Here is a 24,453-nt window from a genome sequence, read left to right as displayed (position 1 = left end):
TTGTTTCATCTAACTTCCAAACTAATTAGCTACTTTAAAAGACACCATCAAGAAACTGGAACAAGGAAAAAATATTTGAAAAAATACACTGACAAAGGATTTGTACCAAGAATACATAAAAAAAGTTTTACAACTCAGTAAGAAGACAATCCAGTGAGAAAAAAGTAGCAGTGGGGCAAAAAGACAGATGTTTCACCAAATCAAAAATACTTTAAGGGGTGCTGCTGGGTGGCTCAGTCAGTCGGGCGTCTGACTCTGGCTCAGGTCATGAACTCGTGGTTCGTGAGTTCAAGCCCTGCATCAGGCTCTGTGCTGACAGCTGAGAGCCTGGAGCCTATTTCGGATTCTGTGTCTCCCTCTCTCTCTGCCCCTCCCCGACTTGTGCTCTATCTCTCTGTATCTCAAAAATAAATAAACATTATTTTTTTAAAAAAAAGTTTTTTAGGGGCGCCTGGGTGGCGCAGTCGGTTAAGCGTCCGACTTCAGCCAGGTCACCATCTCGCGGTCCGTGAGTTCGAGCCCCGCGTCAGGCTCTGGGCTGATGGCTCAGAGCCTGGAGCCTGTTTCCCATTCTGTGTCTCCCTCTCTCTCTGCCCCTCCCCCGTTCATGCTCTGTCTCTCTCTGTCCCAAAAATAAATAAACGTTGAAAAAAAAAAAATTAAAAAAAAAAGTTTTTTAATTTTTTAAAAACTTTAAAAAAAGGTTCAAAACGAAGCCAAAAAATCCAAGCCTTTATAAAACAACGGGGAAAAAACCTTCCATACAATATACCTATTTCTCAACCCCCCCCAAAAAGCAGGAGGTTATTATTAACCTCATTTTACAGATGAAGAGGACAAGATGAAACAGTCATACCTACTAATAAAGCAAGGGAAGAGCTAGGATTTAACTCACGTCTTGTCTCAGGCCAAAGTCTGGACTGTTTCCCACTGCAACATATCGCCTCCCTTTCTGTCCTTCCCATAAAATCTTGTAATAAAACCTCTCTCCGCAGAGTCCTCATGGTCCCAGGTGACCTTAACTTCCCCGAATATCAGTCCTATCTCTATACTTGCGGTGAGCACAGCATAACATAAAACTTGCCAAAATCACTATGTTGTACACCTGAAACTATACATCATATACATATAGTGTGTCAACTATACATCAATCCCAAAAAAAAATAAAATTTTTTTTAAATATTATCAGTCCTATCTCTGCCCCAACACTGGTGGACTTTAACTGTGGTGGAATCAAAGGGCAATACACCACAAGATCCCCTGAGCAAGATTCAAGGACTGCTGTATCCCACTGGGTCCAGCCTTGGCAAGCTTACACATACTGATAACAGCTTGGCACGGTTCACTGTTGATACTCACCTCATCAGGAAAGTCTTTGGGGTGGGGAGAAGTGAAACGGATCCTCATTTCAGGATCTACTCTGGAGACGTGATCCAGAAGGTGAGCAAAACGAAGGCCTCCTTGCTTGGGTTTACAGTTGGTGGAGAAGCCACGGCTGAGGTTGGTAGACACTGCATTGTTGAACTGGACCTCTGAACTGTCCCGAAAACTATTAACATTCTGACCAAGGAGTGTCACTTCTTTCAGCCCCTGAGAAAGGGAAAGTGAATATATTGGAAGCAATTTAAAACTTTTTTGGTAGTTTCGTGCAAATCACTAATGGATATTAGTTCAACCCACCTAGAGCCATTCATAAATGTATTCTAGTCTGTATTTTAATCCAGTAATTTAGTATTTGGGCATCTTGTCTGAAGAACTGAACTTCAGAATAAAACTTTACAAGAGCACCTGGGTGGTTCAATCAGTTAAGCATCCAACAACGGCTCAGGTCATGATCTCATGGTTCATGGGCTCGAGACTTGCGTCAGGCTCTGTGCTGACAGCTCAGAGCCTGAAGCCTATTTCGGATTCTGTGTCTCCCTCTCTCTCTGCCCCTCCCCTGCTTGCACTGTCTCTCTCTCTCTCTCAAAAATAAACCTTAAAAGAACTTTTTAATTTTTAGAAAAATAAAATCTTACATAAAAATTAATCTCCAAAGCATTTTTCAGAATAGCAAAAACCTGGATGAAATTCAATGTTCAGTAATAATGGTTAATCTATAGCACTATAAATCAAATTATGACACCATTCTGCCAGTTGAATATTATATAATCACTGCCCATAATGTATTCTTCCCAAAGTATTTAGTCTAAATTGAATTAAGCTTTTACATTTAACTTCCAGTTTATCAGAATTCAGAAGAATATTTTAAATGACAACATTAAGAAGCAATCAGACAGGGGCGCCTGGGTGGCGCAGTCGGTTAAGCGTCCGACTTCAGCCAGGTCACGATCTCACGGTCCGTGAGTTCGAGCCCCGCGTCAGGCTCTGGGCTGATGGCTCAGAGCCTGGAGCCTGTTTCCGATTCTGTGTCTCCCTCTCTCTCTGCCCCTCCCCCGTTCATGCTCTGTCTCTCTCTGTCCCAAAAATAAATAAAATGTTGAAAAACAAAAATTAAAAAAAAAAAAAAAGAAGCAATCAGACAAATCCAGATGTATCTGATCTCTTCAAAAACTTAATGTATCATTTAAAGCAAACAAAAAAAAATGAAATTAAGAGAGAATGAAAAAATATTAAAAACAACAAATAAAACCACAAAGTTTGACTGGATCTTAGTTTGAAAATAAAAAAGCAGTAAGATATTCTTGGGGTGCCTGGATGGCTCAGTAGATTAGGCATCCAACTCTTGATTTTGGCTCAGGTCATGATCTCAAGGTTATGAGATTAAGCCCCATGTCTGGCTCCACACTGGAGCCTGCTTAAGACTCTCTCTCCCTCCCTCTACCACTCATACTGTCTAAAAATAAATACATACATACATACATATTTTTGGACAATTAAGAAATTTTGAGGGGCATCTGGTTGGCTGAGGTTTTTTTTTTAATTTTTTTTTAATGTTTATTTATTTTTGAGACAGAGAGAGACAGAGCATGAATGGGGGAGGGTCAGAGAGAGGGAGACACAGAATCTGAAACAGGCTCCAGGCTCTGAGCTGGCAGCACAGAGCCCGATGCGGTGCTCGAACTCATGGACCGTGAGATCATGACCTGAGCCGAAGTCGGACGCTTAACCGACTGAGCCACCCAGGCGCCCCTGGTTGGCTGAGTTATAAGAGCATGTGACTCTTGATCTCAGGATCGTGAGTTCAAGCCCCACATTAGATGAAGAGATTACTTAAAAATAAACAAACTTTAAAAAAGAGAAATTCTGAATATGAGTTACATATCATATAATATTAGTTGTTCAATTTTCTACATGTAATAATGGTATTATGAATGGAAAAACTCTTATTCTGAGAAGATGCATACTGAAATATACAGGGTTAAGAAGCCTGATATTTACAACTCAGCCTTGAAATGTTTCAAAAAACATATATTTATGCATATATAAAGACAGGAAGATAAAGCAAATATGACAAGTTTATTAACTGTACTTACTGTACTAGACTTTCAAATTATCTGTTTGAAAACTTGCATTATAAAACTTCACTAAGGAAAAAAAAGTTGCTATAAATAGACTATTTTTTTAACTTAATTTTGATGAAATTTCAAACGTACAGAAAAATTACAAGAATAGTAAAAAGAACTCCCATATACTCTTTGCCCAGGTTCACGGTTAACACTGCACACCATCTGCTTATCATTCACATGCTCACACTCAGATACACCCTCTCTCTGCACATACACATGCAAGCACATATTTTTCTGAGCCTTCTGAGAACAAGTTACAAACAACATGCTCTTTTGCCCCTAAATATCCACATACTATAAATCAAATTTTTAACAACGGTCCAAATAATGTCCTTTGTAACTTTTCTTAATTTGGTTTAACAATGGCGTGACTAAGGGAGTGCCTTAATATTAGAGGTGACTAAACAATATTATATATTAATATTATATATTAATACTATATATTATATATTGTTATATTGTTATATATATTATGCACATATATTATGTATAATACATTATATTATGTATATTATATGTATTATATATAATATATATTATTATAACAATATTATATATATATTATTATATATTTATATATAAACAATTAACATTAATATTACATATTAATATTATATTATAAAAATATATATAAAACTAAGGAAAATACACACACATATAAAAAGATATTAACAAGGGCGCCTGGGTGGTTCAGTCTGTTAAGCATCCAACTCTTGGTTTCGGCTCAGGTCGTGATCTCGAGGTTCATGAGTTCGAGCCCCATGTCAGGCTCTGTGCTGATGACGTGGAGCCTGCTTGGGATTCTCTCTCCCTCTCTCTCTGCCTTCCCTGCTCACACACTCTGTCTCTCTCAAAATAAATAAACAAATTTGAAAAATAAATAAACAGAATGTCTCTATCCTGAAGAGTTCTGCTACGGTGGGAGAGGTGGAAGGGGAGAAGGAGACAACTGGAGACCAGGAAGCACTTGCAGAGGTGGGGTCTGGAGAGCAGCCAGGGACCAAACAGGGAATTGAGAACTAAGGGATGGAGATGAGAAGAGAGCACTGCCAGACTGTAAGAAGAAACTGCTGACTAAAAACTGGAGCAGAGGCTAGCCTCCGACAGTTCCCGAGCCAAGCAAGTAAGGAAACAGGGAAACTCTAATGAAAGAAAAGCTCCATATTCCCACCTACTGTCCTCTTTTTCAGGGCTAGCAGATCCAGGCCTAGAGTTGGGGGGGAGACAAGCTCCCAATAGCAGGAAAATAGCAATTATCTCCCCTCTGGCCTCTGATGGGATTCACTACCCTCATCTGTTCTCTGTCCCTCAACTAGTGAGCTGGCTCTGTGATAAAATGAACAAGAGATTTGGGATGTTTCCTAGAATGGACAGATAAAGCATTCTCTGAAAATTTACTGGGTGCCAGGTAGTTTAAAAGCATTTAAACTGGGGTGTCTGGGTGGCTCAGTCAGTTAAGTGTTTAACTCTTGATTTTAACTCAGGTCATGATCTCACAATTCATGAGACTGAGCCCCATGTGGGGCTCTGCGCCAACAGCCCAGAGCCTGCTTGGGATTCTCTCTCTCCCTTTCTCTCTCAGCCCCTCCCCCACGCCCTCTTGGGTGCGTGTGCGCTCTTGTTCTCTCTCTCTCCCTCTCAACATAAGTAAATGAACATTAAAAAAGTTTTTAACTATGGGGGGGCTCAGTAGAGCATGTGACTTTTCTAATTTGAGTGACACTGACAGAGAGACAGAGAGACAGAGAGAGAGAGAGAGAGAGAGAGAGAGAGAGAGAGAGAGAACCTTAAGCAGTCTCCATGCCCAGCATGGAGCCCCATGTGAGGGACTCAATCCCACAACCCTGGGATCATCACCTGAGCCAAAATCAAGAGTCTGATGTCTGACTGAACCACCTAGGCACCCCAAAAATGTGACTCTTGATCTTGGGGTTGGGAGTTTGAGCCCCATGCTGGGTATGGAGATTACTTTAAAAACAAAACAAAACTGGGGCGCCTGGGTGGCTTGGTCAGTTAAGCATCCAACTTTGGCTCAGGTCATGATCTCACGGTCCATGGGTTCGAGCCCTGCGTCGGGCTCTGTGCTGACAGCTTAGAGCCTGGAGCCTGCTTCGGATTCTGTGTCTCCCTCTCTCTCTCTGCCCCTCCCCTGTTCATGCTCTGTCTCTCTCTGTCTCAAAAATAAATAAATGTTACGGGCGCCTGGGTGGCGCAGTCGGTTAAGCGTCTGACTTCAGCCAGGTCACGATCTCGCGGTCCGTGAGTTCGAGCCCCGCGTCAGGCTCTGGGCTGATGGCTCAGAGCCTGGAGCCTGTTTCCGATTCTGTGTCTCCCTCTCTCTCTGCCCCTCACCCGTTCATGCTCTGTCTCTCTCTGTCCCAAAAATAAATAAACGTTGGGGAAAAAAAAAAAAAATTTAAAAAAAAAATTTTTTTAAATAAATAAATAAATAAATGTTAAAAAAAAATTAAAAACAAAACAAAAAACCATTTAAATTAGGACAATCCTTCCAATAACCCAGAACGGAAGTTACTATTTTATCTTCTTTTCATAGATTAAGAAACTGTGTTTAAAAGAAGACAGTTAGGGGGCGCCTGGGTGGCTCAGTGGGTTAAGCATCTGACTCCTGATTTCGTCTCAGGTCATGATCTCATAGTTTGTGAGTCTGAGCCTGGCATCAGGCTCTGCACTGACAGTGTGGAGCCTGCTTGGGATTCTCTCTCTCTCCCTTTCTCTGCCTCTCCCCTACTCACACTCTGTTTCTCTCTCTCTCAAAATAAATGAACAAAACTTAAGAAGAAATTTTTTTTCATAAATAACTAAAAGAAGATAGTTACATGACCTGTGCCAGGGCACTAAACCAGAGAATGGTGCAGCCAGAATTCATACTCAGTCATCTGACTGTAAACTCATGCTCTCTCCATTCCACTGTGCTGCCTCTGAAGCAAACTTCACATGGGCAGCAAATCAAAGATGTTCAGCCAAGTATTTCTTCCTGGCCAGGTATGGTTCTAAACTTCTACAGCTCGGAGACAGCACAGGAAGCAAAACTAGAAAGGTTGTCCTCATTCTCCTAAAAATACACTTATAAGATGAAAGCCAACAGAACTTTTCACCTGCTCAGAAAGCGTCCTCACTTCCTCTAGAATGGAAGCAACAGGCCGACTCCTCTCCCGGCCACGAGTGAAAGGGACGATGCAGTAGCTACACATATTGTCACAGCCTCGCATGATAGACCTGGGGGAAAAGCACCAAAACTTAGTAAGAGGAATGGGACACCTGCTCCCACCCAAGGAGCAGGTCAGAGCTCCCTAGACGTTATCCTCTGGCTCTGAATCCTCTTGGCACCATATTCACACTGGACCAATCTGAGACATTTTTAAGGCAGACATTTTTTATCTTTAAAAACTAGTATCTAAGCACATGATATAAACCACATCACAACTGGTAGACAGAGCAGTTACCCTGAGGGAGCACAGTGGTGAGGGAAAGGGTGCAGATGTACCAGGAGTATACCCCATAAATAGAAAACGTTTGAACTTTTTACATCTACACCAGAAAAATATATATATTATGAAGTGTGTATGGGGAGGAAAAACTTCAGATTTTTCTTTTTTTTTTTTTAAGTTTATTTTTGCAGACAGAGAGAGAAAGAGAGAGAGAAAGAGAGAGAGAGAGAGAGAGAGAGAGAGAGAGAGAAAGAGCACAAGTAGGGGAGGGGCAGAGAGAGAGGGAGACACAGAATCCAAAGCAGGTTCCAGGTTCTGAGCTGTCAGCACAGAGCCTGACATGGGGCTTGAACTCATGGACAGCAAGATCATGACCTAAGCCAAAGTTAGACACTCAACCGACTGAGCCACCCAGGCGCCCCTGAGAAACTTCAGATTTAAAACAGGAATTCATAGTTCTCACTCATTCCTCATCCAATTATTAGGTTTCTAAGTTAAATCACTCTCTTCCATTTGCATCCTGTATATGAAAACATTAATTTACCTTAAGGAAATAATTATGAATATCAAAGATGTTCACTGAAGAACTGTTAAATAAATGTTAGCTATTGTTTTTATTAAGCTTTCCAAGAAGTGTGGGATAGCCATTAAAATGACAGAGGTTGACAAACTTTCTATAAGAAACAGACAGTAAATATTTCAGGCTTCACAGACCACACGGGCTGTGTCACGATTACTCAATTCTGCTACTGTAATGGCAAAACCAGCCACAGGTGATATATAAACAAATGGTAAGGCTATATTTCAGTAACTTCATTTACAAAAAACAGGCTGTAATTTTTTTTTGCCAATTTGCCAATCTCTGTTATAGAAAATTTAATTACATAAAATTAAAATATTTCACCATTTAAAGTAAGGTTATAAAACCAAGTACATCAAGAGCCCATTTTTACAACTAAACACAGGTACAAAGCATACACACACAGGAAAGGGCAGGAGTAATATAGCAAAATGATAACAGTGTTCATCATTAGGTGGTTGGAATATAGGTGACTCTTACTTTCCTCATGTTTTTTTTTTTTTTATCTTTTCCACGTATTCTTCAACAAATATGAACTATTTTGTCACCAGATTTTACTACTTTTTTTCAGTTAAAGTTCAGGGGAAGAAAAAAAGGAATAGGAAAGCTGAAGATATTTTCTTAAGTAAAAAATTAGAATACAGAAAGAATGGTAGGAAAGATCCCATATTACATGTATGAATGGATATGGAAAGAACACTCCTAAAAGGATTATACAAGAAACTACTAACATGGCTGCCTCTGAGGTGGCCTACAAGACTGGGGAGAAGAGATGTGAAGGAGTCTGACTTTATCAGTTTTTTGTTTTTTATGTTTTGTCCTATATGCATGTATTAATTTGCTTTAATGTAGCAAAATTAACATTATTTTAAGAGAAAGGAGAAGTTCACTCCCTGTCTCTTGGGCAGCGTCTTACACGAAGGCAGATGTAGCACTGGGGCTTGTCTGGACTGGCATGACATCAGCATAGGTCTCATCCAGAGAGAGCAGCACATTGGCAGCTTGTTGACCTGACTCAGCGACAGCCAGCAGCCGAGGAAGGTCCCGATAGGCATCTGGACCAGCCAAAATATCCACCATTTTCTCCCTGTTGAGGATCTCCTCCTTCAATCTCTCAGCCATGCAGCCTGAGGAAGGAAAACAAAATAAGTACCCATTCACAAATGCATCTGGTCTCGTGGTTTCTCCTCAGTACACATTACCTCCAGCTACATTCAGAGACCAGGGCACAGAAACTTCTCTAAGAGTGTAGCATCATCATTCCCCAAATTTGCCCAATACTTCCATAGCACTGGAACCTGCATCTTCCTATATGAGAAAACCAAAGGAAGCAAGCAACTAAAGAAATCAATTAAATGCTCAGAAAAAAATTAAACCATCATCCAGGGGCACCTGGGTGGCTCAGTCAGTTAAGGGTCTGACTCTTGATTTGTTCGGTTGAAGTCATGTTCTCATGGTTTCATGAGTTTGAGCCTCTCATCGGGCTCACTGCTGTCAGCACAGAGCCCGCTTTAGATCTTCTGTCCTCCCTCAATCTGCCCCTCCCTCTCTCACAAATAAACATTAAAAAAAAAAAAAACAAAAAAACCTATTCTTGGTTATACACCTATGTTCATAGCAGTATCATTCACAATAGCCCAAAGGTAGAAGCAACCCTAGTGTCCATCAACAGATATGGTGTATACATAAAATGGAATATTATTCAGCCTTAAAAAAGGAAGGAAATTCTGATATATGCTATGATATGGATGAATCTTGAAGACATTGTGCTAAATGAAATAAGCCACTCACAAAAGGACAGATATTCCATGATTCCACTTGTATGAGTTACCGAGAATAATCAAATTCATAGAGGCAGAAAGTACAATGGTAAATTGCCAGGAGCTAAGGTGAGAAGGGAAATGGGAAGTTATTTAATGGGTAGAGAGTTGCAGTTGGGGAAGACGAAAAAGTTCTGGAAATGGATGGTGGTGATGGTTGCACAACAATATGAATAAACTTGAAGCCACTGAACTGTACATTTTAAAAAAGGGCTCAAATGATAAATTTCATGTTACCTATATTTTCCCACAATAAAAAACAAAGTATTGGGGGGGATTTCTGAAATTCCTAACAAAGATACAGCCAGGGGCTTCTATAATGAAGGCACTGAAATGAAACAAAACATTTCAGGGGCACCTGGATGGGCTTAGTTAGATCAGCGTCCAACTTCAGCTCAGGTCATGATCTCTCAGTTCGTAGGTTTGAGCCCCGCATCGGGTTCTATGCTGACAGCTCAGAGCCTGGAGCCTATCTGGGATTCTGTGCCACCTTCTTTCTCTGTCCCTCCCCAGCTCACTCTCAGTCTCTCTGTCTCTCAAAAATACATAAACATTAAAATATAAAAAATAAAAAAAGAAACAAAACACTTCAGCTAATCCTTCCATCCTCCTGTCACTTAGTACATTAATCTGTATAACAGGATATGCTCCAACTATGTTTTGACCCATCAATAGGAATTAATTTAATCATTCCACAATGGACAGCCAATTTTAAAGTTAAATACATTAACTAAATTCTGGGACCAAGAGGGTACAGAATATTCATTTTTGAGATATGCTTTCCAGGTATCTAGATCAGAGGTGTCCAACAGAACTTCCTCAAATGATAGAAATATTCTTTATCTGTGCTGTCCAAAATGGTAGCCACTAGTCAAGTGTGACTACTGAGAAGTCAATATGTGGCTAGTGAGAGTGAAAAAGTAAATTTTAATATTATTTAATTTTAGCTAAATTTAAATAACCACATGTGGCTAGTGGCTACCATACTGGTCAGTGCAGATCTAGATCCTCACTTGGCTCTACTTCAAGAGTCAAGACGAAAGGTGCCTACACTCTAAATTCATGCTGTTCCTTCAGACGCCAAACTCTCTCCTATCCATAACTCTGCCACCATCAGCCCCATTAAACTCTAACAAGGACAGACCATATTCTGAGTACCCATGACTTCAAGGCACTATGAAAAGCCCTTTTTATGAGCTTTAGCTTATTTCATGCTACAGCCTTTGACATCAAATACAAAAGTTACATGGGACGCATGACATTTCTTCAAACGCTGGGAATCCAGCATCTAACGGAAAGCCTAGCATACAAAGCTACATGAAGGGGCACCTGGGTGCTCGTCACTTGAGCATCCGACTCTTGATCTCAGCTCAGGTCATGATCTCAAGGTTCATGGATCAAGCCCAACATCAGGCTCTGCATTGACAGCACAGAGCCTGCTTGGGATTCTCTCTTTCCCCCCCTCTCTCTCTCTGCCCCTCCCCAATTTGCACATGTATGCACTATCTCTCTCAAAATAAACAAACAAACTTAAAAAAAAAAAATTTCAGGGCACCTGGGTGGCTCAGTTGGTTATGCATCTGACTTCAGCTCAGGTCATGATCTCACAGCTTGTGAGTTCAAGCCTTGCATCGGGCTTTTGTGCTGACAGCCCAGACCCTGGAGCCTGCTTCAGATTCTGTGTCTCCATCTCTCTCTGTCCCTCCCCTGCTTGCACACTGTCTCTCTTTCTCTCCCCAAAAATCAATAAACATAAAAAAAAAAAAAATTTTTTTTTTCATTTTCATGGAGCCCAACTATCAAAACACAAAATCTCCAAATTACCGGATACCTAGAATCCCAATCCTCAGAGGCACTTGGGAGCGGCGCCGTTTTGTCTTCAGGGCTTTAAGCTGATGTAAACGATTCCAGATGGTCTGTTCAGCCTTCTCCCTACAAAGATCAAAAGAGGTATAACTGAACCTGAAAATCAACTATACCACAAGCTAAAAGAGTAGGGCAACGGAAATAAAAATCAAAAGAAACGTCAACCCTTTAAATGAATATCTACCTTTTAAGTTAAGGGAAGACAGGCAGGGAGCCAACTGAAGAAGCACCACTTGCTACAATTCACCATTCCCACAATGACACCCTTCCTGCATATCTCCACACCTGACAAGCCTTTACGTCAAACTCAGAATCTACTTCACAAAGCCTCGTACAGAGTCTGTCTGCCCTTTAACTGCCTTATAACTATACTTTGCCCTATACTTAGCAACTTCTCTTTTATTGTTTGATTTTTTATATAGTGCTTTCTGCCAGATGTTAGAGCTATTTGTGACTCTGCTTTAGTTCCCATATCAGACTAAGCTCCTTAAAGCAAGGCTCCATGGAGGAGGGTTCATTTCTGAATCTCCCAAAGCCATCTAGTTCAGTGTCTTACAGCAGAAACACCCCCAACAAAAATGCTGGATTCCATTAACACTAAGGAAACACTAACACAAATGTGCCTTGTACACAGAAACAAAGTAAGAAACAGAATATGTTTACTTCCGATGGATGCCACCCATCTCCGTTCAGAAGAACCCTGTCCCCGGCCACTGACTGCACCCTAACCCTCATGATGCTACATTCTAAACAAGTGCCATTACCTGCAAGAGAACCCTTAGGAAAAGCTGGGTGCCTCAACATACCCCTCATCTATAAAATGGGTTTGATTATAGCACCTACCCCATAGGGTGGTTGTGAGAATTAAATCAGTGTATGTATAGTGCTCAGCACGAGACAGGATACGCAGCACGTGCTCAGCAAATGTCAGCCCAGTTCCATCGCTGCTATCTCCCATGTTGTAAAACTGCAAGTCCACTGACTCATCTCCACAGGTAGGCCAGCCTGGCACTGCTAAGTCTGACACAAAACACGTTCACTCTCTAGGTAAAGAACAAACTCCCACCTGATAGAACACGTGACAAGGAGGATCACATCAGCCTGAGTGGAAAAATAGGAAAAAAAGGGAAAATTACAATCTCTGAAATCTGCCTTATAGAATCACTACCCACAGCTTTTTCTTTCCTATTATTCCTACTACCGTGGTAAAAACATACATAAAATTTACCATTTTAACCATTTTTAAGTGTACAGTTCAGGAACATTAAGTACATTCACACTATTGTGCAATCATTACCACCATCAAGCTCCAGAATCATTTCATGTTCCCCAACTAAATCTCCTCTGTTGGGTTCAGAGATTAAACACTAACTCCTCCGTTCCCCTCCACCTCACAGCCCATTTTTAACCTAGTTCCTTGCCTAAAAATGAGCACCACCATAAAAGTTTCAAAAATAACCAGAACAAAAATACACCTTAGTCCCATGCTACACACTTTACTCAAGGAAACCCACTCTCACCAGGCCATACCCTGTTTCTAAAGCTGTATCTAAGTCCTGGCACAGGGGTGCCTGGGTGGCTCAGTTGGTTAAGGGTCCGACTTCAGCTCAGGTCATGATCTCACGGTCCGTGAGTTCGAGCCCCGCATCGGGCTCTGGGCTGACAGCTCAGAGCCTGGAGCCTGCTTCGGATTCTGTGTCTCCCTCTCTCTCTGACCCTCCCCCATTCATGCTCTGTCTCTCTCTGTCTCAAAAATAAATAAACATTAAAAAAATAAAAATTAAAAAAATAAGTCCTGGCACAAATGCAGAGTCTCATCCAGGCCCAGGAAACAAGGGAAGCAGAAAACCCACGTACCTCTTGGAGGTTCCTGGTGCGCAGGTAGCCACTCTTCTGTAAGACAGACCAGGCTATCTCTGTGTCATTCACATTCATCTGACAGCCATAGGTCTCCAGGTAGACTGCAATGAGAGGAGGATTCCACAGTAGGCAGACTAAAAGGGACCGTATGTCTCAAAAGGTCTCTTTCCCAAATGCCCCAGAAACATCTGAGGCAACCAGTTATCCAAGTCCCCTGTTGCCTCAATTCTAAGATACCATTAACTGCCAGAGGTACTGCCAAATTAACAACAGCCTTTCAGAACAAAAGAAACACTGCAATACATACATACATAATTACAGGCTATGTCATTTAAAATACAGGGGAAACATGCACCTGAGAATCAAGGCAACGTGGTTATAAAAACAGAAAAGGGAGGACTAGCTGATAGTGTTGATTATCAACTTAGGGGGAAAATTTTTTTTTTTCAACGTTTATTTATTTTTGGGACAGAGAGAGACAGAGCATGAACGGGGGAGGGGCAGAGTGAGAGGGAGACACAGAATCGGAAACAAGCTCCAGGCTCTGAGCCATCAGCCCAGAGCCTGACGCGGGGCTCGAACTCACGGACCGCGAGATCGTGACCTGGCTGAAGTCGGACGCTTAACCGACTGCGCCACCCAGGCGCCCCGAAAAAATTTTTTTTAAGTAGGCTCTATGCCCAGTGTAGAGCCCAACACAGGGCTTGAACTCACAACCCGGAAATCAACACCTGAGCTGAGATCAAGAGTCAGAGGCTAAACCAAGTGAGCCGCCCAGGCGCCCCAAAAATAAATTTAAATCCATTACACTCCTCTTTCTCAAAACAAGGTTCTCCAACCTCTGAAAATAACAACAATGGCAGGAGGGTACACAAAGCCACAAAATAAAAATGAGGTAACTTCCTACTACAAACAAACTACAAACTACAAACATACATTTCAAATGAAAGCAAGCATTGTGGCACCTGGCTGGCTCAGTCAGCAGAGCATGGGACTCTTGATCTCCAGGTGTAAGTTTGAGCCCCAGGTTGAAGTAGAGCCCACGATGAAGTAGAGATTACTTAAAAATAAAACCTTTAAAAAAAAAAAAAAAAAGTATGGCTCTATTATGACATAAAACACATGTGCATAAAGCTTCTTTTTCAATGTTTATTCATTTGAGAGACAGAAAGCATGTGAGCAAGTGTGCAGGAGAGGCAGAGAGAAAAAGGGAGAGGGAGAATCCAAAGCAGGCTCTGCACTGTGAACACAGGGTCCAATACAGGTCCCAATCTCACAAACTGTGAAATCATGACCTGAGCTGGAATCATGAGTCAGATGCTTAACCAGCTGAGCCACCCAAAGCTTTCACAACATCAAAGGGTGCCTGGGTGGCTCAGTCCATTAAGCGGTTAAGCGTCGGACCCTTGGTTGGGCTTAAGTAATGATTTCACGGTTCATGAGAAAGCATGGGGCCTGCTTGGGATTCTCTCTCTCTTCCTCCCTCTCCGCCCCTCCCCTGGCTGCACTCTCTCTCTCTCAAAATAAATAAATAAACTTAAAAAAAAAAATAGGAACATCAATTTCACACTCTGGCAAGCCCTTTCAAACTAAATTCCTCTATCAACCCCTGTCCCCACTGGCAATCTTTAATCCACAGACCCAAATAAAGTCAAAATGAAGTTAAAAGTTGATGACAAAAAAATCCTATGAAAACCAACAGAAAAGAGCAGTAATTTATAAAAGAAAGAAACATCAGGTTTTGGGGTTTTTTTAATGCTCTTTGGCTCACTTTCCTTGTCTAAAAAAAAGGACTAGTGGATGTGTGGGTGGCTCAGCAGGTTGAGGCTCAGGTCATGACCTGACTTTGGCTCAGGTCATGATCTCACAGTTCCTGGGTTTGAGCTACATTGGGCTGTGTGTTGACAGCTTGGAGCCTGCTTCAGATCTTCTGTCTCCCTCTCTCTCTGCCCCTCCCCTACTTATGCTCGCTCTCTCAAAAATCAGTAAACATTTATAAGGAAAAAAAAGGGGCGCCTGGGTGGCGCAGTCGGTTAAGCGTCCGACTTCAGCCAGGTCACGATCTCGCGGTCCGTTAGTTCGAGCCCCGTGTCAGGCTCTGGGCTGATGGCTCAGAGCCTGGAGCCTGTTTCCGATTCTGTGTCTCCCTCTCTCTCTGCCCCTTCCCCGTTCATGCTCTGTCTCTCTCTGTCCCAAAAATAAATAAACGTTGAAAAAAAATTTTTTTTTTAAAAAAAAGAAAAAAAAAAAAAAGACTACAAAATACCTAGCAGGAATCATAAGATGTACACACTCCTTGATTTACTAATTCAACTCCTTGATATTTACTCTGAAAAAAAAGGTCTTAGAATATATACACCCACTTATATGTATATGTGTGTGTGTGTATATACAAAGATACATATTATAGCATTACTTATAAAAACTTTTGAAACAACCTAATGTCCTACTATAGGGAACAGGTATATCATAGTACAGCACAATGTAATATTTTGTACCAATTTTTAAAAATTTGATTATGAAGACTGCAGTATTTAGAAAAGTGTCAAATGAAAACATCAAGTTACAAATGATTTGTGCTATACGACTGCAACCAAATCTTTAAGAATTATGGAAGGAGGGGCACCTGGGTGGCTCAGTTAAGCATCCAGCTCTTGATTTGGCTCAGGTCATGATCTCGAAATTTGTGGGACAGAGCCCCCCATCTGGCTCTGCGCTAACAGCATGGAGCCTGCTTGAGATTCTCTCTTTCCCTCTCTCTCTCTGCCCCTGCCCTGTTCACGCACACACACTTTCTCTCTCTCTCTCTCTCTCTCTCTCTCTCAAAATAAACAAGCAAACAAATATTTAAACATTTGGAAAAAAAAGAATTATAGAAGGAAATATTTTTTTTGAAACAGAGCAAAGGGGGAGAGATCTGGCTGCCCTTCAATGTCTCTTCAAACTTGTTTTTTATTTTTTCAAACTTTTTTTTTAAAAGGCATTTTGTGGCACCTGGGTGGCTCAGTTGGTTAAGCGTCTGACTTCTACTCAGGTTATGATCTCGCGGTTTGTGAGTTCAAGCCCTGCATCAGGCTCTCTGGTCAGCAAAGAGCCAGCTTTGGATCCTCTGTCTCCCTCTCTCTCTGCCCCTCCCCGACTGGTTCTCTCTCTCCCTGTCTCTCTGTTTCTTCCAATAAACTTTAGAAAAAAGAAAAAGAAAAAAGGAAAAGGTATTTTAACTGACTGTATAGTGTTTCTCAGAAAACCTTTATTGAAGAATAAAAAGTGAATTTCTACAGCACCAATAGTGAAAGGTGCCTTATGACTTAAGACAATCTAAAAATCAGAACAGAGACTATAGGGTTTCCAAAAGTAACCAAAGAGAGGACTCCCCAGGACTTCCACCCCCAGTCACATGGACCAAAAGTATGAGTTTCTTTATATTAATGTTACTTGATAAAGTCTGACAATTCCATAAGCCAGCAGCCTTCCCATACTATTAACCCTGCAGAGCCAGGTCTGCAATAAAAGAACAGTTAAGAATCAGAAATGCTGGAAAGGAGCAAAGCAGAAGTCCAAAGAGAAAAGAAAAATAAAACCAACCTTTTCTCTGCCTCCCAGAAAGTTCATCCACTGTGAGATAGGGGGGTGGGTCCTCCACATCAGGCTTCTCTTGAGGATCTAAAGCACTTCTTAAAAAATGCTGAAAAGTCGGGCCAGCAGCCAGCCTAGAGCTGAAATCCTTCCGAACTCCATTTTCCTGCTGCCTCTCTGGACCAGGACATGTGGTGCCGTGGACACTACTCTGTGCCCTGCAGGTCCTGAGCAGCAGCCAGGACAGAGAAGCCCAGGGGCCCCTTCTCTGTGCTTGCAGGACACACTGTAAAGGATGCATGGCACTAAACCAACAGCCAAAGTCTGCAAAAGAAGAACAGGTATCACCAATGTTTACTAACACGACATACAGGGCAACGCTATAAGCACTTCCAGTGTATTAATACATTTAATACACAAAAACCCAAGAAGATACTCTTTTTTTTAATTTTTTTTTCAACCTTTATTTATTTTTGGGATAGAGAGAGACAGAGCATGAACAGGGGAGGGGCAGAGAGAGAGAGAGACACAGAATGGGAAACAGACTCCAGGCTCTGAGCCATCAGCCCAGAGCCTGACGCGGGGCTCGAACTCACGGACCGTGAGATCGTGACCTGGCTGAAGTCGGACGCTTAACCGACTGCGCCATCCAGGCGCCCCAAGATACTCTTAATATTATCCCTATTTTACAGGTTAAAAACAAAAAACAAACAAAAAAAAAACTGGGGCAACTTACCCAAGATCACACAAAGGGGTGCCAGAGATAAGATACAAATCCAGGCAATTTTCAAAACAAAAGGGTGGTAGAGAGATGAGATGGTGTGACAAAATAACAAAGTAGCACCTTGTGCTAGGAACAGTTTCAAGGGCTTTCCATGTAATAATGCATTAAATCTTCACAGCAATCCTTGGCAAAACAGACAGTAGACACCACTGTTACCCCGTTCAGAGATGAGGAAACAGACATAGAGAGGCTAAGGAACTTACCTAAGCTCCACCTAAGCAACAGAGCCAGGACTCAAATGAAGGTCTATAGGACTACAAAGCCAGCGCTCCTAGCCACCTTGCTACAATGCCTGTTTCTATGAAAACCACTGTCCGAAGGCATCTTCCTCTGAGTTCCTTCAAATGGTAAGTATCTAACATGAGGCACCACGTCTGATCAGTGACTCCTCCCACCCTCCAAGAATCTCAAATTGCTGCCTTCAAAGTTCCTACCCAGGCCCTCTCACACACAGCTGGGGGAATGGAATATTGCAAATCTTTATACAGGATGATTTGCCACTTTCCATGAAAATTACACAAACACTTTGACCAAGCAGTTCCATTCCTAGATATTTATCCTACAGATGCAGTTCCATTCCTAGATATTTATCCTACAGATACAGTCTTACATGTACAAAATGCCCCATGTATAAAGATATTCGATGCAGCAGTGTTTCTTTTTTTTTGTTTTTTGTTTTTGTTTTTGTTTTTTTTTTTAAATTTTTTTTTCAACGTTTATTTATTTTTGGGACAGAGAGAGACAGAGCATGAGTGGGGGAGGGGCAGAGAGAGAGGGAGACACAGAATCGGAAACAGGCTCCAGGCTCTGAGCCATCAGCCCAGAGCCCGACGCAGGGCTCGAACTCACAGACCGTGAGATCGTGACCTGGCTGAAGCCGGACGCTTAACCGACTGCGCCACCCAGGCGCCCCGATGCAGCAGTGTTTCTAATAGCAAAGGAATGGAAAAGATCTAAATGCCATCAAAAGGGAACTAGTTAAATAAGACATGGTACATCCTTACAATGGAATAAAATGCAACTGTTGGAAAGTAAGGCTGAATCTATACATGACAAAAACAAGGAAGCACAGTGTTCAACAGTACCTATAATATGTTGTACTTTAATCTGTGGGGGAAGGAAGGCAAGAATATTAAGGTACACACTTATAAATGAACGTAGTATCTACAGAATGCATAAGAAACAGTGGTTGCGGGCACCTGGGTGGCTCAGTTGGTTGAGTGTCCAACTTCGGCTCAGGTCATGATCTCACTGTCCGTGAGTTCGAGCCCTGGGTCAGGCTCTGTGCTGACAGCTCAGAGCGTGGAGCCTGCTTTGGATTCTGTCTCCCTCTCTCTCTCTCTCTGTCCCTCCCCCATTCGCTCTCTTTCCTTCAAAAATAAACAAACATTAAAAAAAAAATTTTTTTTTTTAAAGAAACAGTGGATGCCTCCCAGGAAGTAACCTAGATGACTCAAAGTATGAGATGGAGACATTCTTTCTACCACATGTCCTTAACAGACTTCAGACCCCTTCAGGGTCTCCAGCCTGACTGCCTCACTCCAGTCATACCAGACATTTCTGTACTGATCTTCCCTAGCTTCTAGGCTTTTATACACACTGTTCTCTCTGCCCAGTATATCTTCTATATACTTACTGAGCCAACTCCTATGCTTTTAGATCTGTTTCCTCCTAGAAGCCTGTATCCTCAAAGTCTAGGCTGGGGTCCTCCTCTGGGTTCCCGAAGCCTCCTTCTAATCTCTATCTCAAGACTCATCACACTCTGCTGTTAATTACTACTTACACTTCTGCCATCCCTTACAGGCAGACAGGTTCCTAAAAGCAGGGAACAAATCTCATTCATTTCTACATTCTCAGCATCTCCCATTCAGTAACTGACTCCTGGCAGGAGCCGTACATGTAAAATGAGCAGATGTGGCCGATGACCTCTCTCACTTGATCACCTGCCATATAGGCTACCCGCACTTTAGGCAGGAGCAATGCCAAGCTACATTCAAGTATCAGAGAACAGCAGTCTTTTAGAGAGAGCTTTAAAGTCACTCTTTTCTGCCCCTTACTTGTTGTGTGACCTTGGGCAAGTCAAATTCCCATCTCTGAGCTGCCAATTCCACATCTGTAAAATAAGGATTAAAAGCAGTACCTGTGTCCCAGAGGTGTTGTGACAATTAAAGAAATATTAAAAACCCAACTTGGCTTACAGTAAGTCTTCAATAACTGCACATTTGCAGCCCACACTCCCTTTCCTGGGAGGTACAGAGCAATACAGTTTAGAGCATGAGCTCTGGAGTCGTAGTCTGACCCACATGCTGCCTAGCCAGGTAACCTTGGGCACCTGGGGTGCTTCTTAAACTCGGAGGGCTTCCGTTTCTTAATAGTACCCATCTCTTCGAATGCTGGGGGGAATCAAATGTGATAACGCAAGCAAAACGTCTGCAGAACCAATGTAGGGGCTGGGGGGGCGGGGCTCAAAAACTGGTAGTCGCCAATAACGTTAAGACGGCAACCTCACTTCAACAAAAGTGAACATAAACGATAAACATCCCAAACATTTTCTTGGGTGGTTACCAGGCTTCAGGCGCGGTGCTTAGCCCTTCCCATGGATTACAGTATTTAATCCTCACAGCAGCAGCGTAGAGCAGGTTCTATTCTCCCCGCTTCACAGGTGAAGAGGCTAACGCTTGAGGGCAAGGAGGGGTGACTTGCCCAAGGCGAGCAGGCAGCGGAGCTGGGGCGCGAACCCCGACAGACTGACTCCAGGGCCCGCGCCATCTCCCTTTGAACGCCGCGAACCTGCGGGGCCCCGCCGCCCTCCTGCCCCAAGCACGGGCCACCTCCGCCGCCCCGGCCGCTCACCTCCCGCAGCCCGAAAACCCAGCAACCGGCAACAGGAGCTCCCCTCAGGCGGCCTGGACCCCCACCTCCGCCTTCCGCCGCCGCGGAGCGCGCGCACAAGCGACTTCCGGTCCGCCTCGGCTTCCGTCCCTGACGGTGCACCGGAAGCGCCTCCTCCTGTGCCGGCCGGGTGGCTCCCGGCTCCCGGTTCCCGGCTCCCCACACCCCCGCCCCCCGCCTTGGGGAACCGCTGCGGTGCTGACCTGTCTGGTCGCCCCTAGTTGGCCTGCGGTAACCCAGCGCTGGGAATGGAGTGAGTGCGAGTTAATGTGCCCTAAATGTAAAATATACACCGGAGGGGCGCCTGGGTGCTCGCTGGGTTAAACATCCGACCCTTGATTTTGGCTCAGGTCACGATCTCTCTATGGATGAGATGGAGCTCGGCATGGGGCTCTGCGCTGTCATAGCCTCTGTTTGGGATTCTCTCTGTCTCTCTCTCTGCCCCCCCCCCACCCCTTAAAATAAATAAACTTTTTTTAAAAAAATACACAGCGGGTGTGGAAGAAAGACTGCAAAATATCAACCATTTTTATGTTGATTACTTGTTAAAATAATATTTGGGATATACTGGGCTAAATAAACATAATTTAAATTGTTTCTTTTTACTTTTTTAAGTTTATTTATTTATTTTGGGGGAGAGAGGGAGAGACAGAATACCAAGCAGTCTCCGCGCTGTTAGCGCACACCCCACGCAGTCCTCAATCTCAGGAACTGTGAGATCATGACTTGACCTGAGACAGTCTGGCCTTTAACCGGCTGAACCACCCAGGCGCCCCTCTTTTTACTTTTTTACTGTGGCTACTGGGAAGTTTTAAATTGTATATTGGCTCAGTCCGTTAAGCGACTAACCTCCGCGCAGGTCATGATCTCATGGTTTGTGGGTTCGCTGCTGTCAGTGCAGAACCCGCTTCAGATCCTCTGTCCCCGTCTGTCTGCCCCTCCTCCCCCTCCTCTCTCTCTCTCCCTCTCTCCCACTCCCTCTTTCTCTCAAAAATAAATAAATAGTTGAGCCTCCAACTTACACGTAGGTCGTGATCTCACAGTTTGTGAGTTCAAGCCCCACATCAGGCTCACTGCCATCAGCCTGTCAGGGCACAGCCCACTTCAGATCCTCTGTCCCCTCTGTCTGCCCCTCTCCCACTTGCACTCTCCCCCAAAATTAATATTTTTAAAAAATAATAAATGTTTAAAGAATAATTTGTATACGTGGCCCACATACTCTTTCTATTGGACAGCGCTGTGCTAGAGGTTAAAGACTTCCCATTGCCATTCCAGCCTGAACCCCCATCCTGAGAGGGTGGTTACGGATCCATAGTTCGGCTGCCTACAGGGACATGTCCTCTTGGGTATCTAATGACCAACTCTACCTTAATACAGAACTCTTCATTTCCACACTCACATCCTCACCCAAAACCTGTTCCTTGCCAGGGTAGCCCATCTCAGTACATGACCCAACCATCCTCCCAGTTGCACTAGGAGAAATTGAAATGGGCCATTTTTGTTTCCTCTCCCTCAACCTCCAGATTCAATCCGTCAGCAAGTCCTGCCAGCTCTAACTCAAAAATGTCTCAGGGCACCTGGGTGGCTCAGTGGGTTGGGTGTCTGACTTTGGCTCAGGTCATGATCTCACTGTTTGTGAGTTCCAGCCCCACATCAGGCTTTGTGCTGACAGCTCAGAGCCTGGAACCTGCTTCGGATTCTGTGTCTGCCTTACTTTCTTCTCCTCCCCTGCTCGTACTCTCTCACTCTCAAAAATAAATAAACATTTTAAAAATGTCTAAAATTTACCCACTTCCTGTGCTACAACTCTAGCCCAGGCCACCAACATCTCATCAGAAACTACTGCAATAGCCAGCAAAGTTTCCTTGCTTCTGCCCTTGCCTTTGTCGCCTACAGCCTATTTCCCATACCGAGCCTAACAGAATTTGTTTGTTTGTTTGTGTTTTATTGGCTAAGATCATGCCATTCCTCTGCTGAAAACTCTGGGTAGCTTGTCATTGCCATTGCAATAAAATCCAGATTTCCTACCATGTCCTAGGGCCTGCATGATCTGGCCTCTGCTTACTTTTACTTCCCCAACTTACTTCTAACATGTTCTCTCTAGTTGACTACACCTCAACTCTGTAACTTTATTTTGCTCCTTTCAATAAATACTCCAAGCACATGTTTATGTCAGAGTCTACTTAACAATTATCTTTCTGGAATGCTTTTTCCCAAAATTGTTTCTTGGCTGGTCCCTTCTCATTCTTCAGATCTCACCTTAAATATCAGCTCTTCAGAGAGGCCCTCCCTGACCACTCCATATAACCTGCTCCCATCACTATCCCATCATTTTCTTCACGGTACTTGTCACTATCCAAAATGATAGCATTATTTATTTACTTGCCATTGCCTGAGAGCAGGGATACATTCTGTCTTGTCCGTTGCAACATCCCCAAGATCTAGCAGAGAGTCTAACTCATGGAAGAGCTTAATAAATAGTTGTTAAATGAATAAATGATTGCATTGTGTTTTAGTCTGGGTTCTCCAAAAACAGACCCTGAGACAAGGATTTGAATGCAGGTAGGAGGTCTCAGGAAACATTGACAAGGTAGTCAGGGAAGGAGACAGGGTAGGGGAGATGGCCAATAAAGAATGTTACCATGGTGGCCATCTGGGGTTTAATTCTGTTGGGGAGTTCTGGGAAACTGTGTAGCACACATACCCCAGAATTATTACACCCAAGAGGAGAGGAAGCTAGACTAGTTATATGCCAGCAGTCATGGTAGAAAGATGCTCCTATGTATATTAGTTCCTCAGCACTTCAGCTCTGTCTGGGCAGGGAGATCTGTGGTTTGGAAGAAAGTCCTGTGTCGATAAGGCACTGGCCCCAACACTCCTAACTGTAAGGCTCTGGGGGCCCTGACAGCCCCCGCTGCAATGACTTCTCTAACTCCTCACTCGAACTCTATGAGGTTATTATTAGCGCACTTTAAGGCAAGAAAAGTGAAAATACAAAAGGTGATCACATGCTGAAGCTCACACAGCTACTGCACAGCAGAACTGGGATCCACCCACAGGCCAGGCTGATCCCAAAATGCTATTCTTACCACTGACTGACTAAGTGAAAGTCAGACTGGCTGGGTTCCCATTGAGGTTCTGACACTTACCATGATAGTCAAGGCCAAGTTAGTCATCCCTGCTGATTCCCAGTTTCTTTGCCTATTAAGTGGCTGCCATGTAGAGAATACACTGCTTTGGGGGTAAGAGGATGAAGAGGCAAATAAGGAGAGCATTTAGGAGGCTGTGGCAGTTGCCCAAAGACTGGAGTCTCGGACCATCGTGCTCTCTTGGGGCGGTGAGGATGATGGATACAAACCTGGATTTCAGGAGTTTGGGATATACTGGAATTAAGCTCACACTGTCTACTTAGATGACTGCTGGCTACCAATTCAGTCAAAAATACGAAGGCAAACACAGGCTGAAAACCGTATCATGGTTCTTGATTTTGACTGTGGTTCTCCAGATAACCTAGAATGTGATCTGATCATTTGGGGTAACTATCAGTACTATGAAAGTATACCAGAATTCCTGGAAAATGCTTAAACTCTACAGACAAGTCCCTGGATACTCTGGGATCTAAAGACTCCAGTTAGAAAAATATTCAGGTTTACTGTCAAGTTGCAAAGGGAAGATGTCCTGTCCTAATATGGCCATGAAGCAGGGGACACAGGGGCACCGGTGCCACACAGAGCCCCACCATGGTGGCAGCGTCTATATCCCAGTGTGAGTTCTTTTGAGAGAGGAAGCCTTCACACTGCCACGGGTGGACAATGACCCTTATCCTTCCCTGGTGACACCCCCAGCCAAGCCCAGCTTATAATAGTCAAACTTCAGTGAGCATGCAGCCCCAGGAGCATGAAAATAAATGCTTGTGGCTGTGGCCCCTGAGGCTGGGTATTTTTTTCCACAGCATTATTGCAACAAGAGCTGAATTTTAGCATATTCCTTTAGATGAACACCAGCTTCCGTGTCTCTTTGCGAGAGAAACCTCCTGTAAACCCCTAGAGTAGGTCAGGTCCCCACTGGCCCCTCTGTTATTTCCATGTCTGCCCAATCTGAATCACACATTTGATTG

General features: G+C 43.3%; 1 protein-coding gene across 4 annotated transcripts in view; it reads right to left on the bottom strand.

Annotated features, from left to right (window-relative positions):
• Positions 1-20,409, bottom strand: part of CDK5RAP1 (CDK5RAP1 mitochondrial tRNA methylthiotransferase) — an 84,058-nt gene extending 63,649 nt beyond the window's left edge. For 3 of the 4 annotated variants that reach the window (XR_005782044.1, XM_040447321.1, XM_040447323.1), the window contains exons 1-8: positions 20,298-20,409; positions 16,670-16,984; positions 13,082-13,185; positions 12,291-12,325; positions 11,190-11,290; positions 8,455-8,665; positions 6,626-6,746; positions 1,360-1,590 (exon numbers count right to left, since the gene is read on the bottom strand). Coding sequence is in view for 3 of the 4 variants with exons in the window: in XM_040447321.1 (XP_040303255.1) it covers positions 1,360-1,590; positions 6,626-6,746; positions 8,455-8,665; positions 11,190-11,290; positions 12,291-12,325; positions 13,082-13,185; positions 16,670-16,961 (1,095 nt within the window). In the remaining variant the exon portion in view is untranslated. Of the gene's footprint in view, positions 1-1,359; positions 1,591-6,625; positions 6,747-8,454; positions 8,666-11,189; positions 11,291-12,290; positions 12,326-13,081; positions 13,186-16,669; positions 16,985-18,643; positions 18,659-20,297 lie in introns of those variants that run through there. The other variant, XM_040447322.1, reaches the window with a different exon arrangement.
• Between the last annotated feature and the right edge of the window lie 4,044 nt (positions 20,410-24,453).

Source organism: Herpailurus yagouaroundi, unplaced genomic scaffold (assembly GCF_014898765.1).
Source record: "Herpailurus yagouaroundi ecotype Mexico unplaced genomic scaffold, PumYag 196, whole genome shotgun sequence".
In the NCBI taxonomy this organism is placed as follows: domain Eukaryota; kingdom Metazoa; phylum Chordata; class Mammalia; order Carnivora; family Felidae; genus Herpailurus; species Herpailurus yagouaroundi.
This window is presented reverse-complemented; position numbering and strand designations above follow the sequence as displayed.